This window comes from Vulpes lagopus, chromosome 9 (assembly GCF_018345385.1).
Source record: "Vulpes lagopus strain Blue_001 chromosome 9, ASM1834538v1, whole genome shotgun sequence".
NCBI lineage: Eukaryota > Metazoa > Chordata > Mammalia > Carnivora > Canidae > Vulpes > Vulpes lagopus.
In genome coordinates, this window is record NC_054832.1 from 19840105 (window position 1) to 19857746 (window position 17642).

General features: G+C 45.3%; 1 protein-coding gene and 1 long non-coding RNA gene across 4 annotated transcripts in view; one reads left to right on the plus strand and one right to left on the minus strand.

Annotated features, from left to right (window-relative positions):
- Positions 1-14920, minus strand: part of MAL2 (mal, T cell differentiation protein 2) — a 68327-nt gene extending 53407 nt beyond the window's left edge. For 2 of the 3 annotated variants that reach the window (XM_041769391.1, XM_041769390.1), the window contains exons 1-2: positions 14662-14920; positions 392-562 (exon numbers count right to left, since the gene is read on the minus strand). In XM_041769391.1, coding sequence (XP_041625325.1) covers positions 392-562; positions 14662-14793 — 303 coding nt within the window. In that variant the 5' untranslated portion in view covers positions 14794-14920. The remainder of the gene's footprint in view (positions 1-391; positions 563-14661) is intronic. The other variant, XM_041769389.1, reaches the window with a different exon arrangement.
- LOC121498963 lies at positions 14208-17052 on the plus strand. Its single transcript, XR_005989960.1, has 3 exons — positions 14208-14509; positions 15536-15724; positions 16658-17052. It is a non-coding gene; the product is annotated as an uncharacterized LOC121498963 (long non-coding RNA).
- The last annotated feature ends 590 nt before the right edge of the window (positions 17053-17642 follow it).

The following is a 17642-nucleotide window of genomic DNA, read 5'->3' on the forward strand; positions in this document are numbered from 1 at the left end:
AAAAGAATGTATGTACTTAATATCTAAAGCAGAAATCAATGGAAAATTTCAAGATACCTGTCCCAGCATCCATCTCCCAAAGGCACCTCTTCAATGGTTCAATAACTGTAATGCAATTCATTTGTTGCATGAAATTAAAGAGTCTTTGAGTAAAGGTCATCTAACTCATAAAGGAGTAACAGAAAAATGGCTCGGCTCTATTGACAGAAATTTCATAAAATGGGATCCTGCTGTCCAGCAAGCAGCTGCACGCAGCACAGCGGACTGGCAGTCAGACCTTTTCTCTCTCACTGGAGGCAACAGATAGAACAGGGGATCAGGCATTTCAGGACAGAGGAAGATATTTATACGTTTCTTGCATTTTCCTGAAATAGACTTAAAAATCCCTTACCAGGAAGTTCCAGTTGGCATCAATCTGAGTCACCATGCCAGAGAGGAACACGCCCAGGAAAAGGAGGGAAAAGATGAAAGCTGTCACGGACACGAACATGACCCATCCTTGTAGCAGAGGTAGAGGAACGTTGGAGGAGGCGACCAAAATCCAGACGAGTCCCCCAAACAGCTGAGGGAAGGAAGAAAGATGTCACATGTGTGGGCAGTAACTGATCATGTTCGCACCCCTGGTTTCTCCCCAGACCCCTGCACATGTCCCAGCCACCCCATTCACTTTCCTCTTTCCTGATGTAGGCCACCGGCTTCCCTCAGGGCCAAGACCAGTGCTTTCTCTCTCGGGTGACCCAGTCCACACCTGTCTCTGCACCTGCTTTTGTGTTGGACTCTCATCCTCAGCCCATGAACAGACACAGAATTCTTTCATTACCTAAAAATAGTTTCCTCTGACCCCTGTTGCCTAACAATTTCCTTTTCAGTCAATCATTTATACAAATTCAGCTTTGCTTGGTCCCTGCCTCCTACCTTGAGCTCTGACTCAAACCACTGGCTTCTGCCCTCGCCATGTCTCAGAGAGTTTATCAGCAAAGATCAGTCATAACTTTCTAACTTGTCACTTCTAATGGCCATGTGCCCGTCCTTATCACGGCCTATTTGTACATGTGGGATTATTACCTCTCTGTAGAATAACAGCCGCAGCTGCTGTACATGGTAGTAAATAAAACCTACCTGATTTATTGATACTCTTCTATGTGCTGAGCATGGGAATAGGTACTTTGAATATTCACAGATCTAATACTCAGTAAACACCTACTGCCTGTCAGGCACTGTTCCAGGTCCTGGGAATAAGGTGGTAAACAAGCTACACTTGGTCCCTGCCACCAGAGAATTCAGTCATTTATAGGAAAGAGACATTTTTTTTTAAGTTTTATTTTTTAAAAAGATTTATTTATTTATTTATTTATTTATTTATTTATTTATTTATTTACCTACTTATTTGGAGAGAGTAAGTCGGGGGCAGGGGCAGGGGCAGAGGGAGACAGAGAAACTCAAGCAGGCTCCGCACTGAGTGCAGAGCCCAGGGCGGTGCTCCATCTCAGGACCCTGGGATGATGACCTGAGCTGAAATCAGATGCTTAACCAACTGAGCCACCCAGATGCCCCAGGAAATGGACAATTAAGCAAGTGAGTAAAATGCTGCTTCACACATGTCACCATTGGGGAGATTCTGGGCACCACAGGCTCACAGATTGAGGGCTCTAAAATCCAGAGCTGAAGGCTCGGGAAACACTCCTTGGAGGCAGCCACCCAAGGGACAAAGCTGGAGAGTATAGGGGCCCAAGGAGAAGGTAGTTGCCGGGGCAGGAGGGGAGCCCTGAGGTGATCTCGTAGAGCTGAGGGCAGAGTTCAGCACAGCGGGAGCAGGAGCAGCAGGTGCCATGCGGGGGATGGCCGGAGGTGAGAGCTGGATGCTGAGCTCAAGGGTCCTGCAGATCCACCTGCGGAGGCGAACTTCTCCCAAGGCCGGTGGGAGGCCACAGGACCCCTGAGCAGGAACTGGCGTGATTCAATTCGTATTCGGAAGCTTCTCTCTGGCTGCAGGGCCACAGGGCTAGAGAAGAGAGGATGTGGGCCTGAGGGACCATGGAGGAGACTGCGACAGCCACAGGGCACAGCCCAGATTCAGGCACACAGCACAGAGGGGAGTGAGCAGATTAGACAGAAATGAGAGGTGGATGTGGTGGCAGGAGGTGACTGATCAGATCAGCAAAAGAACAGATAAGGAAGAAACCCAGGTTCCTGGCTTGGGAAACTAGGAGTGAGGGAGAGATCACAGGAGGAGAAATGATTAAGGGGTAGAGATGGTCAGTTTTATGAACCTAACCACAGCAGCCTCCTCTAAGCTACCACTAAAGTGATAGAGGCTACACATCCTTTGCATGGCATCCCAGGTCCCTTATGCTCTAACCTGTCTTTTGCCACTAAGCCTCTCACATTTTACACGCAAGAAAAAAAAAATCCATAGTCCAAAGACAAAGCGCTTTCACATCTGAGAGGCCTGACATATGCTGGCCCAGAATGTCATTCCTTCCCCATGTGTATTTGAGAAACTGCTGTTCATAGCTCATATTGAAGAGTACATCACCCCAAAAGTCTTTCCTGAGTTCCACTCCATGTATAGGTACCTCCCTATCTCCTGGGCAAGCTCCCTATACGGATATTTTACACTAATGAGAAATACTGTAACTGGATGTCCTGGCTTCCCGTCCAACTGCACTATGAGACCTTCTTGGCAGCCAGCTGCCTGACAGGCTTCTGCATGCCAAGCCATTTGTCCATCGACATAATGATCCCTTCCTATCAGTCAGGCACTACCCTAGATTGGTGATCCAAAAGCCTAGGCAAGTGGAAATCAATACCCCGTCCCAATCATACACACACACACACACACACACACACACACACACAGGTCATATCATAGAAACATATCCATCTGGCATGCAGGAGGCCCTCTAATATTTGTTTAGTAAATAAACTCCAAGTTTCCAAGAACAGCTGGAACTCTACATATTAAAAACCAATAATTATGTGTGTCTTGCCTCTTAAGTATCTAGATAACATCCAAACTGCAAATTGAACAAATCACCAAAAGTTAAAGTTGCAAGTTTTAATTCAAGTTTCTAAACAAGGGCCCAGTCATACAATTCATTGCCATTTTGAAAAACATTTTCAAAAGCATAATAAATTATTACTTGAGTATGATAACGATAGCACCAATCTAATAAATTTATAATTGTGGTTGCTGAGGTCCTAATTTCATTTTTTTTTTTTTTTTTTTTTTTTTTTTTTAAATTTTTTTTTATTTATTTATGATAGTCACAGAGAGAGAGAGAGAGGCAGAGACACAGGCGGAGGGAGAAGCAGGCTCCATGCACCGGGAGCCTGATGTGGGATTCGATCCTAGGTCTCCAGGATCGCGCCCTGGGCCAAAGGCAGGCGCCAAACCGCTGCGCCACCCAGGGATCCCTGAGGTCCTAATTTCAAATAAAAAAAATTAACAACACAGAAAGTTTTGTGAAATAAGTCTAAGTCATGGAATATTAATGCACACTTAAAAATTTAACCAGAACCTTATTGTAGCTATGAAGGAAATAATGTTCCCGGTAAAAAGGTGCTCTACTCTTTCATACTATTTACTAAATATTTGAAGGTGATAAGATCTTCAAATCTTTCCTTTCTTTCTCACCATTATCTTCCTGGTAACCTTTTCTTACTCACCCACTACAAATAACTTATACTAACTACTCCAAAGGCTATTTAAGAAATATATGCTATTAAATATCTATTAATTAAAGAGCCACCTATTGAGAATTGAGGTGCAAGTACACAGGGTAATAGAGATCAACTGGCCATGTTTATTAGGGGCAAGCTGACTGAGATAGAAAAGCATAATTATATGATGTAAGGATTATGATAAATTGACCCTCTGAAGAAGAGTTATATGATCCCCTCGAATTAAGGAGAACATTTAATAAGCCTCGACTGGACCTCAAACTGGTTGGCCTCAAATCTATTGCCAGGCACTGTAGAAGAATACTCAAGAGAAAAAAAGAAAGAAAGAAAGAAAAAAAAAAAGGCGAGGTTCTGTCTCCAGGAGCTCTAGATTAGGGAGAAATAGACACCATCAAATCTGATTCAGGAGCAGATTGTGGTGAGTGCTATAAAAAGAGCTCCACACAGTGTGCTCCAAGAGGCTGGGAGTGGAGAGAAGAAATATAATGGGAGGCATCGAGAGAGGGAGGCGAGGGAGGCAGGGGAGGCAGGGGAGGCAGGGGAGGCAGGTTTTCAAGCAGGCTTTCAAGGCAGACCAGGGCTCTGACAGCAGATGCTGATGTGAAACAGTATAAATGAACCATTCTTGTCATACTCAAAATTACAGCCCTTCCAACACCTCAAAGCCTTGGAAAGGAAACAAAATGCTTATATGAAAAGAACAGATTCGCTTCCTCATCTGTGGTGTGTGTGTGTTGCGTGGGAAGGGGGCAGGTAGGGGAGGAAGGCGTAGGAGTGCCCCACCCCACCCCAATCCCTGGCTCCCTGAGTCTGTGAAATCCAGACCGGAGTCCAGCTCAGCAGGGCAGCTTTGGTAGATACAGAGAACAGAAGCAAGGCCCCCCTTCCTCACTGCAAGACTGTCACCTTGGTGTACAGGCCACTGGGGCTTTGACACTGTTCTTTCTTCCTTGTTTCTGGATTGGCCTTGGCCAAAACCTACCTTTTCTCCCTGAGCTTCCCAACCTGGCTCCAACTTTAGAACTGATCTTTTGGGGCACCGGGGTGGCTCAGGTGGTTAAGTGTCTACCTTCAGCATCAGTCATGATCTCAGGGTCCTGGGATTGAGCAGGAGCTGGAGGTGGGCTCCCTGCTCAGTGGGGAGCCTGCTTCTCCCTCTCCCTTTGCCCCTCCCCCGCTTATGCTCTCACTCACTCTGTCAAACAAGTAAATTTTTAAAAACCTGATCTTTTAATAACACTTCATTAAGTTCTCCTTAACGTTCATATATTTATTTCATCTAATTCTTGGCATTACTAAGCTGAGGGCGCTTACCAGCCATACTTAATTATTAGAATCCCAGTTTAGCGCAGGTGACTCTGGAGGGAGCCTTGTTTTTGGGTGAAAAGCGGAGCATAAACATGGTTAAAATCTGAGAGAGAACAGTTGATAAAGTATCGTAGCAACTGCACAGTACACACACTGTGAAAGAGAGTGGAATGCCATGTCTGCCCACGTTTTCTCCTCTTGGCTCTGACTCCACATTCTGACCTCTTGTCTATCACTGCCTTCCATCACCCTCTAGTGTCCTAAAAGGCCCAATAATTACATATAAAACTCCCCAATGTATCACATTTTGACATTTCTTTCAGGAACTGGTAAGTTGGGGCTTAGGACTCCAAGCCTCAAGCTCTAACAAAAAGATGACCAGACTTCCAGGGATGGTGCAAAGGCAAACATTCCCTAGGCGTAGGTATCAGCCTTCTGCGGTGACTCAGTTCCCCCTTAGCCTCTGAGCTCAGATTCAGGTGATGTACCTGAGAGACACTGCAAGCGCTCAACTATGTGCCGAGCTGCAGTTATTTAATTGCTACCCATTCCTAAAACCACACATCTCCTCTGTGGCTTACCATATGTTTATCGCTTTCACTTGGCTTCTGCGGCCCACAAGGGTGTGACTTGATTGAAGCCTTCCCATAAGAAAGCCGTGGAAGTTTTCATCTACATGTCACACTGCACCGAACCTTCCAAGTTGGACTTGAAATGTGTTTTCACTAGAAACCGTGGACTGGTGAGAACCCGTAACCCCGCGGGAAAACATGGTATTGAGCCAGAAGCAACTCTTGTGATGCTAGCTGCGTGGATGACTGATTTCTCAACTTGTCTCCTATTTGGATGGTCTTATGTCTCTAAAGGATTCGTTTTGCAAATACCCTTTTTTTTCTCTTTCCCAAAAGTCACTTATTTCCTACTTGCAGGCTTTGAAATATGCCCTCCAACATCTTTTTTTTTTAAAGAAGATTTTATTTATTTATTTGAGAGACAGAAAGAGAGACAGAGAAAATGAGTAAGGGGAAGGCAGAGGCAGAGGGAGAAGCAGACTCCCCGCAGAGCAGGGAGCCCAATGTTGCCCTCCAACATCTTAGCTAACAACTTTCAAACCAATCTGACGCCTTCATCTTAGTATAGTCTTATTAATGCACTAAGTAAACAGTCCAATTCCTACTCTGACCTATTTTTCAGTCAAAGTTTGGAATGAGAAGGGGCAAAGGTAAGTGAATCTGAAGATATGAGGGACTGGTTAGACTATCCCTAAGGAGAAATATTTCATTATTTAGAACTTCCTGTATATAACATATAACCCGTTCTTTCAGATTTTCCTGCTATTTATAGATTGAGCACTTCCTCACTGTAACAGTGAGAAAATGAACCAACCAATAAACCTAGAGGGAAAAAAAAATGTCTCTTAATCTGGTTTATAGAGTTAGTTCGAGTAGGAGGTTGAAGCTGATGAGGATAATAAAAATATTAGCTAGCACTTATCTAATGCTTATGCTCCAAGAACTGCTCTATGGATTTCATTTTACCAATTTAATCCACACAAACACTGAGAGCTAATTACTATTATTATTCCCATTTGAAAGATAAGTTGAAATACACACCCATTAATAACTTGCCCTAAGTTATAGTCAATAAATGTTAGCCTCTGCTCTTGATATTACGCTGTCGTGGCTCCCTCAAAAGTTAATGTTCAGTCTGGAGCAGGGTATCTATCCTTTTGCTGTGGACTGGCTTGGTGGAGGTCGGAGACTGATTTCCTGAAATCTTATCTATTGTGAGGACACAACTTTCATTGGGACCACAGAGCAGTTGGTGCCCCTCCAAAAGTTCAGAAAACCTCATCTTCTTGGTGACCTCTCCTATTTTAATAAATGCTGGTTTACAGAGCACCCGTAAATGAAACAACACGGTTGAAGAATTTTTAACGTGTTCAGACTACCATCTAATGAATAGACTACCTATAATTAGCTCTTTATACACAACCTGTATTCCAAAATTTTGGTTTTAACTGGGAACATACTTTGGTCAAGATACAACTGATTCATGTGCTTGTAAGGCAGCCTATAAATGTGTGAATTCATTCACCCTCTGACTGTAGTCAAGTGGTAACAGTATCAAGAACACTGATGTCGCTTCTCCAAGCTCACCTTCCTCCCAACACTGCTACTTTTCCAGCTGCCCAATCCTGGCAACTAGCCTCTTGCTCCTTGTCCCCTGCACATGAGTCCATCACACTGGTCCATGCTCTGCCTAGCATGATGCCACCAAAACTTTCTCTGGAAAACTTAAACTCTGGCAGCATATCTTCCAGAAAGACTTCCCTGGATGGATGCCATCCCTTGGTGCTTCCATGGTTACTGATGTCTGTATCTTTTGTAGCACTTACAACTATTGGTTGGAAGTTATAGATTCATATGGCTGGTTTCCCCACTGGATTGCAAGTTCAGAGTTAGCAGCATTGCCTTAAACATCTCTGCACGCTCAGAACCCAAGACAATGCTTTCTACAAAAGATGTTCAAGTGCCTTCTCCTTGAAATGAACGAAAACCAACCAGGGTGTGTAAAGAATGACTCTAAAAGAAAATGCTCCAGAAGTACAGCTAAAGATGCTCAGAACACACTGCTGTCTGGGGCCTAGCTCATCCCCTAGTACATGGTGGGTGTTCAAAAATAGGCATGAAGACTAGTGAAGCAGGAACATGTACTTCTCAATTTTTAAGTTATTATTGGCAGCACCCACCACCTACTACAAGATCTCAGGAGGCAGGGATGGAAAGCTCTGAGGAAGTTGGCAGCTTTTTCCAGTCTAGCTCATGACACCCCATTTTCAATCTTCTTCGGGTCCCAGATTTGTTCAATTCATGGATTCTACTGCAACTGCTGCTGGAACTTTTGACTAGGGCAGTGTTTATCTTGTGCCTTACCCGACCCCCTCCTGCTTCCTCCATCAATCCCCATCTGTCCTCTCACTATGCGGACTTCCATCCAAACTGGTCCTGGTCCTGGACTAGCCCTGATGCAGTTCTGAATTAGAGGTACAAGCTGGTTAGGTGTTTTTTGTTTGTTTTAAAACAGAGAAAGGAAAAACCAGACAAGTGAGAAGCAATGAGAAATAACAGATATAGAACAGGCCTCTGTACAAAACATACTAATGCAAAAGAAGTTTTGCTTTTTAGATTTACATTAGAAAATTCAAAAAATATGTCTGAGGATGCTATAAAGAATTTGGTACTACAGTTTTTCCCCCTCTCCATCCAAACTTCCAACCCGGTTTCTTAAATAGCTGATGCTAACCCCAAAATGGGAAGCACATCTTATATGGGGGAGAAATATGTTCTGACCCCTTTTTTATTCTTACTTGTAATTGCCCTTGGTTTTTTAAAAAAATTCTCTTTTCATGTTTGTGGGTAACTAGTTATCATCTAACTAGTGCAGATGATGCAGGTCCATGCCTGGACATCAGCAAGAACCCTACAAATCATTGCCTCTTTTCTTCCTTTTTACCTCCCTCCTTCTGGAAGCTATTATACAAAAGTTAAGAATATCATATATGGTGACTGGAAAAGGATGTGATCCCTTGTCATACAAAAGAGGACATAGGTAATTCAGATCAGACTGCAGATTCCTGGAAAGGAATCATGACATTTTAAAAGTTGCTCAGGACATCTACTCCCAAACTACCCTTCTCCACTCCAGTTTCTCCAGAATATTTTCATTCATGGTACAGTTTGTCCTGCAGATCCAATCTACTCCCAAACTTCCCTTCTCCACTCTAGTTTCTCTGGAATATTTTCACTCAAGGTACAGTTTGTCCTGCAGATCCAAGAGCATCTGTTAGGCATCACACGTGCAGGATACTGTGTACACCAGTCTGGTTCCTGTCCTTTGCTGTTACAAAGTCTTTCCTATTCAGACACATCAATGCAAATATGCCATGGCCAGGACTCCTACTACCAACTAGAACATTTCTATGTGGTTCTGCAAAACAAATCTCCTCTCCTTGAGCTTTTCCTTTAGAGCTCAAGGTCAAACTTTCCAGGAACCTGACTTAAAGTTTTCCATACTGCTATTCTTCACGTTTCATACAGGGCTGCCAGTCAGGGCAAACGATTGCTGAAAATAATCCTGGGTAGAGGCATCAGTTTATTTTCTCTTATGAAGCTTTAAGGACTCTTTACACATGGCTGGAGGTTTTTAACCCAGAGGTAAAGGGAAAATCTTAGTTATAGAATAAAACCCCTTTCAAGAGGTCAAACACATCCATGAAGAGCCCCTCTTCACCACTGCAAACACACAATGTCGGTGTGCAACTCAAATTTATATTCTGGGCAAGAAAAGGAGACTCTATACATCTGACCATTTATACATTCATCTAATGTCAAATCTTTGGGTTGAAAATAACCTGATATCCCTTCCATAGATTGCTCTACAGGACTGCACGTGCCTGTTCCAGAACCCCTCCCTCCCCAACATCCTCTCATTAACATTTGTTTTTCTGGCATAATTCCTCTGAGTTACACCTTAGAGTTAAGTTTGGTCTAGTATCATTTCAGGACATGCCAAACTTTACATACCTGGTTGACCTTCTAAACGTCAGGCCTGACTCTCTTCTTCTCTACTTCTTTCATTTATCAAGTTGTCATTATCCCCCAAGCAAACCACTGAAACAAGCCCCTTAGCTGATCTCTCTGCCTTCAATCTGTTTTATAACCAAACCCCACGACCCAAAGATTTCTAAAACACAAGTATGATCACGTTTGCCCCTGTCATTCAGCAGCAACCCATCCTGTGCCTTGACCTACCATTTTCAGCACATCACAACTCAAGCCCTGCCACCTGCTCTTTCTCCTTCCTCTGTCCACTTCCCACAGGTCATGTAAAAAATCAAAACAAACTAACAATTGCTAAAACCTTCATTTCATGGTCCTTCTCTTCTTTAGGGTTTACCCATGCCCTTGTTTCTACCTAGAATTTTCTTCCCCACTTTTTCTGTCTATTGAATGCCTACTCATCATTTCAGACTAAGCTCAAATGTCACCATTCCATTCAAGCTGTCTGTCCTGGACTCCTCAGTGGCCAGACATGCTCTATCCTGTTTTTCTTTCTTCTTTTTCTTTAAGATTTTATTTATTCATTTGACAGAGAGAGAGTGAGTGAGCATGAGGAGGGGGAGGGGTAGAGGGACAAGCAGACTCCCTGCTGAGCAGGGGGCCCAAAGCAGGGCTCAATTCCAGGACCCTGAGATCAAGACCTGAGCCAAAGTCAGATGCTTAACTGAATGAGGCACCGAGATGCCCCTCTACCTTGTTTTTAAATAGTACTTTTCATGAACCTATCTTATCAATTCAAACACAGCACTGTAATTCTTTCTTGACTTTTATACTTCACAATATAGGAATTTCTTTTAAGGGTAGGGGCTATGTTAATCATTCTACTTCCAGGATATAAAATAAGGCCTGACGCATAGCAGATTCTTAATTATTTGTTGAATAAATGAAAATTATTGGGACATCTGCAACACTGTAGGTTGAAGCATATGAATAAAAGTACTATAATATCTTCCATAAAGAAAAACACTAATGAATGCCTTGGGGAACATGGACAGTTTATTGAAACCGTGAAGCACACTGAATTCAAATATATTGCCTTTTATTCTTTTATATGTTTAATACTGTTACATCTGATCTTTCTTGTGCATTATACAAGATAAGCTGAGGACAGGGACCCGAAATATCTTATTCAGCCCAATAGTACAGATGCTCTGATGTCATTTTCTTATGAACAGACCCATATGGAAAACACTTTATCTGTAGTTCACTTTCCATACTTGCATCTTTCTTCTTGAATGGTAGTTATTTGAGAGGCATACCTTCTCAGCTAGGTTATACATTCTTTCAGGTGAGGAAGGCTCTAAACATCTTTTTTTTTTTCCTGGAAGAGTGCCTTGCACACAATAGATAATCAATAAATGCCTGACAAATGACTTAGAAAACATGAATTTAGGAAACCCTGGGAGAATTTGAAAATGTGACTTCGAAGGTGATGTTTTCTCTCCTAAACTACAAGGCTTTGCATTGCAAACATAACAGTATTTAACACTTCAGGCAAGCATAGCTTGGTGCAAAAAACAGAGGGGCTCACAACCTACATATCTAGGAGTGGAACAAACCTATCTCAAGAAGCCATACCATGCATGTGTGGTTGCAATATTCTCCATCTATGGAGCCAGTGCCATAAATTGCCTTACCTGGTGCTGTTAAGGAGGCACTATTTGCATCTTTCGAATTACCTCTCACCAAATGGCTTATACTTGAGAGATTATATATGGGTATAATAAGGGGGACTGAGGTTGAATTCTTTATGTAAAATTTATCTTGGAGTTGACATATAACATTGTATTAGTTTCAAGTGTAAGGCATAGTGACTCGACAATTCTATATATTACTCAGTGCTCACCACAGTAAGTATAGCACCCTCCGGATAACAAATTTTCTTTCTTTTAAAAAGAGATTTTATTTATTTATTCATGAGAGACACACAGAGAGTGGCAGAGACATAGGCAGAGGGAGAAGCAGGCTCCCTGCAGGGAGAGCATGATGTGGGACACGATCCCAGAACTCTGGGATCACAACCTGAACAGGAGGCAGATGCTCAACCACTGAGCCACCCAGGCATCCCGAGACTGAATTTTCTGAGCAAGTTTCTGGTTAGTCTGAGAAGTGAACTCCAGGATCATGGCTTCATTAGCTTAGTCAACTATGGATAGCCCGGTCCATCTTGCCAGATGCTGTTTTCACATGGCAAGTCTTAGATGGCAACAAGACATAAAAAGAGAAAACACCAAGACAAACAGATTTGAAGAGAAGGTCAAAATTGAAAAAGAGTAGGGGGATATCCAGAAACACTGGAAAAAGCTAAAATAATTGGGCCCCCAGAAAGGAGATTACCTAGAGTTTAGAACTGCTCCTGCCAAACCATCACATTTAACCCACATGCTGAGGAATTTGTAAAGAGGAACCATGGGAGATGGAACATGTTAAAGGAACCGGAAAGTTAGAGGGAAATTTAAAAAGCTGGGACCAAAGATACATCCAATGTGTTTACGTAGCTCATATGGGTGTATTAGATAGAGAGGTACCAAGGCAGCCTTGATCTCTGCTCTCTTACGGCATATAATCCAGTATCTCTAAGCCGTGTGGGAGGGTAAGAACCAAGCATGAGTTTACAGTTCAGCTCCAATGAGGTCTGTTGTTTCTCTGAGGTCACCAGCTTCATTGGATGATTTTGGTTCTTTTATTTTTGAAGGGGTGGGCTGAGGAGAAACAAGGATGATAGCCAAGTAAAAGAGGTAAGGGAGGCCTAGATTTTAACTTATTACATATGTTTGGCATAAAAAAAATGAAGAGTAAACCGACATGGCTTTTGGAAGTGATGCTATTCTATGTAGGTAAGGGTCTGAGACATGTTTCTGGAGTGAGAAGCCCTATGACATGAAGAAATAAGAGGAAAGGCTGGATAATTCTGTGAGCCTGGGTCCCTACTAGAATACGGAAGGGGGAAAGCTCTCACACAGGGAGAAAATTCATATTTGCGTGAGGGCTGTCTTGTCCACAGAGCCCTGATAAAAGGCTGCTCTTGGTGCTTCCCAGCCATGACTGTACACTAGAAGCTCTAGGGAGCTTTTAGAAGAAACTGGCTGACTCTGGGCACCCCCCCCCCCCACTCCCCCAGGAGATTCTGATTTAATTAGTCTGGGCCAGTCACCGTATTTTTAAAAGCTGCCCAAGTAATTAAGTACAGCAGAGTTGAGAACTAACTCCTGGGCCAGATAAAGAGATATGGGGGCAGGGGAGAGGAAACAGAGTAGAATGAAGCACTCCCACTTTCTCCCTCAGAATTAGGCAGCGTTTCCAAAAAGTATGACAAGACCACGGATGGTCCCTGAGACAGTATTTGATTTGACGGCACACGGATGAGCCTTCGTATATATGTGTCACAGACACACACATGTACCCTTACATCTCTTTACATATACACATACATATAAGTAAATACATAAATAGGTAGTTGAGTAAATATTAGGAAAATATACCCAGTATATCAAATTTGAGGATTCATGGTATTATTGCTGAGAATGAGGCTTGAAGTGGGTACTAAAGTTTAGAAGTGAATTGAAGTGAACATTCTGTAAATTCTAGTACAGGTGGAATGTGGATTTGGCAAAAACTTGTAGAAGAGGTATGCAAACAAGCCGAGTTAGAGGAACATGGAACTAAAGCAGCCCAGAACTTATACAAGCTTCCTCCCCAGATCCTACTGTTCTGGGCGCATCTCCCCCACGCACAACAGCGCCCGGGCCCAGTGCCATCCTCTCCCTACTCTTCTCACATGGATGCCTGTACCTCATCCCAAGCGTTCAGATGCTTCTGAACTGGGCTCAGACTCAAAGCAGCCTCTTCCAGCCTCGCCGTCACGATCCGATTACTGATGTCGTAGCCTGTAACTCACTTGTCTCCTTTTTCAGATTCAAATCTGAGCTAAACTTAACCTAGCACGCCTTAGCCACCTTAGCATAATAGGGCAAGAAAACCAATGCTCGCAAGGCGTTCCAGCCCCACGAGCACAAAAGTGAAACTGAAGCTACCAAATCCAGGTTATGCAAACTCAAAGGAGCAGGTTAGGGAAGAGAGACGGGGAACTCCACACGGGACCAAGCAACACCAGCCTGCAGGAAGGGCAGCCACTTGCTATCGTTGCACTCTGGATCTGCCGTTCTCAGGGTCTGACGCAACCTTGGGTTGCCCAATTTATGTTTGCACATTTCCCCTGGTCCAAAAACTCCCAACTCTATAAAATTGCCTTTAGAAAGTTTAAATCTCCAGCCCGATAAGGTTGCAGGCTAGGCCAGGTAACCTCACCGTCACCTGGGCCCAACGAAGTGTGCTGAGAAGGCGTGGGGCTGCCCAGGCCCACTGGGAAGCCAGAAGGTGCAAAGACAGGCCGCGGGGAACTTGACAACCACGTTTCTACCTTTCCTCCACCACTGTCACGCCCACTTGATTAGAACCTGCCAAGGGCACGGTTCAGACCTGACCTTTTTCCCTGCTCTGCCTCCTAAACCCTGCTCCCCTCTCCAACTCAAAGGGCACTAACGCTGGCAAAGGAGGAGGGGGGTAGGCCTGGGTCTTAAGCCCGCTCCGCCTCCTCTTCCTGCCAACCCCCCCCCCCCCCCCGTGTTTTCTCAGCGAGGCGGCCTCCGGTCACTCAGTCACCTGCTGGCTACACCTGTGCACCACCCTGCAAGATGGCAGGTCAGCAACAGGCCAGGCCGAGGGCGCCTGCTCCAGCTCTAGCCAGGCCGCCGGGGCTCCGGCCGTGCCCCAAGCCCAACGCCCTCCCCTCCCCTCCCCTCCCCGAAGTGCCGGTCCTGGGCCCCGCCGCGCCGCCCGATGGCTCCCCGGGGGCGGTCTCCGTGGCCAGCGGGGGGCAGGTGCCAGCGTAACAGGTGCCGGGCGGGGGGCCCGGGCGGGGGCGGGGGCTCGCGGAGGGCGGGACCCCGGGGCGGCGCAGGTGCAGCCACGTGGGAGGGAAGGAGCGGGGGGGGGGGGGGGGGGCAAGGATGCGGCGGGCGCGGGGCGCGGGGGCCGCCCCACTTACAATCTCCAGGCAGACGAAGGCCCCCGAGTAGGTCCGCAGGATGTCCGGGCCGGCGGGCAGGGTGATCCGGGGCGCCGGGAAGGACACGGCGGGGTTCGGGGGCGGCGGGACTGGCGCTCCGCCGGCCGACATGCTGCCGCTGCCGCTCTGCGTCTCCGCCGCCGCCCTCCGCCCGCCTCCGCCGCCGCCGCCGCCGCCGGTTCCCGCCGCCGCCGCCGCCGGGGTCCGCGGGGTCCGGGCGCGCCGCGGGGAGGGGGCGTGGCCTCGCGGGGCCCCGCCCCGTCACGTGGGCCCAGGTGCGCGAGCCGCGGCCGCGGGTCCGGGCGCAGGTGCGGGGCGCCCTCGCTTGGTGTCCCCGGGCCCTCGGGCCCTCGTCCTGGGTTCAGCCTGGTCTCTCCCGCTGCCCTCGGCGCCCCCCGGGCCTCGCGACTTCCCCGCCCCACTTTCCTCAATTTAACTACAAGCCGGGTCTTGAAGTTGTGACTCAGAAGGTAAAATCAAGGTCGCCAGTCACACCTAAAAAGTGGAGTGGATCTGCCCTAAATGGGACTCTAGTGGGATTTTTTTTTAATCTTTCTTTCTTTTTTTTTTAATTTACTTTTTATTGGTGCTCAATTTGCCAACATGCAGAATAACACCCAGTGCTCATCCCATCAAGCGCCCCCCTCAGTGCCCGTCACCCAGTCACCCCACCCCCCGCCCACCTCCCCTTCCACCACCCCTTGTTCGTTTCCCAGAGTTCAGTCTCCCTTTCTGATATGTCCCACTCATTTTTTCTCCTTTCCCCTTTATTCCCTTTCACTATTATTTATATTCCCCAAATGAATGAGACCATACACCGTTTGTCCTTCTCCTATTGACTTTCTTCACTCAGCATAATGCCCTCCAGGAGAGTCAGCTGGCTCAGCTCCAACATCCATGGGCGGTGGAGGCGAGGGGGATGCTGGACAGCTACCTGGCTTCCTTGGGTGCCGGTGGTGTGCTCATCTGTGAAATGGGGGCAAGGGTCTTTACCTCTTGTGATTGCCCAGATTACAAGAACGCGAAAAGAGCTTCGCTCATGGTAAGCGCCCTTTAATAGGCGCTGATAGGTAGAGCTACCTTTTAATATATATTTTTTTTTAATTTTTAGTTATTTATGATAGGCACACAGTGAGAGAGAGAGAGGCAGAGACACAGGCAGAGGGAGAAGCAGGCTCCATGCACCGGGAGCCCGATGTGGGATTCGATCCCGGGTCTCCAGGATCGCGCCCTGGGCCAAAGGCAGGCGCCAAACCGCTGCGCCACCCAGGGATCCCCTAGAGCTACCTTTTAAAGCGCCCTTTAGTAGGTAGCTGATAGGATGACTGCTATTTTTTTTAGATTTTTTACACATGCACCTATCATGCTCTTGGGTACACATGATGTTGCATAGGCTGTATTTTCCGCATAAAACTTTAATTATTGATTTTACCTGTCTGAAACTTATGAATTGTCTCTTAGACACTTTAATGGATTTTCTTTTTTAAGGATGCTATGTATACTTTAGATTCCCTGCCCCCAATTTATCCCCATTTTATCTTTGATTTTAAGGTCAACATTTTGTAAGTGAGGTAAAGGATAGGAGAATTAATCTTCTCAAAGATTAGCTGAATATAAACAAAAGTACACACACCAGCATACACAGGCAGAACAGGTTGGAAAAAAATATTACGTGACATCATCAGGCATCCTCCGAATACTGGTCTTGTCTATCAGTAGCCTTTAAAGAACTCTGTATAGCTCTATGCATTGGTCAGCAGATTTTAGCCGTTCGACCTCTTTATTATTTTAATAAGTGAAACTCATAGGTGTGGTGGCAAGAATAGGGCAAACCCCACAAAACAGGGTGTGGGTGAAACCTTTTGTATATTCCTCCTATTAGTCATCACTTTCTGATATTCAATGTGTGCTAGTTATTTCATAGGAAATTTAAAGTTTTCTGCACTAATTTGTTTCTCTTTTTTTTATTTTAAAGATTTTATTTATTTATTCATGAGAGACACAGAGGAGAGAGCCAGAGATATAGGCAAAGAGAGAAGCAGGCTCCCCGCAGAGAGTCCAATGTGAGACTCCGTCCCAGGACCCCACGATGACACCTTGAGCTCAAGACAGACTGAGCCACCCGGGTGCCCACTGCACTGGTTTGTTTCATCGGTGAACTGTCTCTGTGTTCAGACTGTGACAAGTAGAGAATAATCTTCATGTGTATTGTCTTGTCTTGTATTATATTGTATTATCTGGCTGACATTTCTCCTTAAGTACTTGACTTTCAAAGGGAAGACCTCTTCAAAGAATTTCATCATGGAGATACTCAATAGCTATGATGGGGCCCCCAAATTTTAGTGAATAAACTTAAATCACTTAAGAGTTTCCCAAAATGTGAATCACTCAGAAAACCTCAACTGCATTTGTTTAAAAAAATTTCTACCAAGGGGGAAAACTTTGACTGTGTCCCTTCCAGAACCTTCCTTGCTATATACTATGTATCCCTGACTATCCCAGCTTTCCCTCTTCTACCTGCTGCCACAATGACTGGTGGAATGAAAAGAATTGCCCGTGAGTCCTCTTTTCTTATTGTAACATATTATTTGCTTGAAAATGAATGCCTTCCTAGAATGGCTTTCCCTTCTCATGATCATTACCCAAACCTGTTTTCTCTTGATCATACCAGTTTCCTTTTAATGAAAGCAACACCTCTGGACTCCAAGGAAGGAAAGACTCATCCCCGCCCCCCTCACCCCACCACTGTGTCCTTTCCTGTACACAATTGACTACGAACTCTTCACAGTTTCACTTTTCTGCTTTTTCCCCATTCTGCTTCTGTTACTGACTTCCAGCATGACTTTTACCTTGTTCATAGACTTCCTGTGGACACTCTTTTTTTTGGAATGCCATTATTCACATTCATGATACTTTCAACAATCTTGCCTCACTATCACCTGCTACCTTCAATGAGGTGA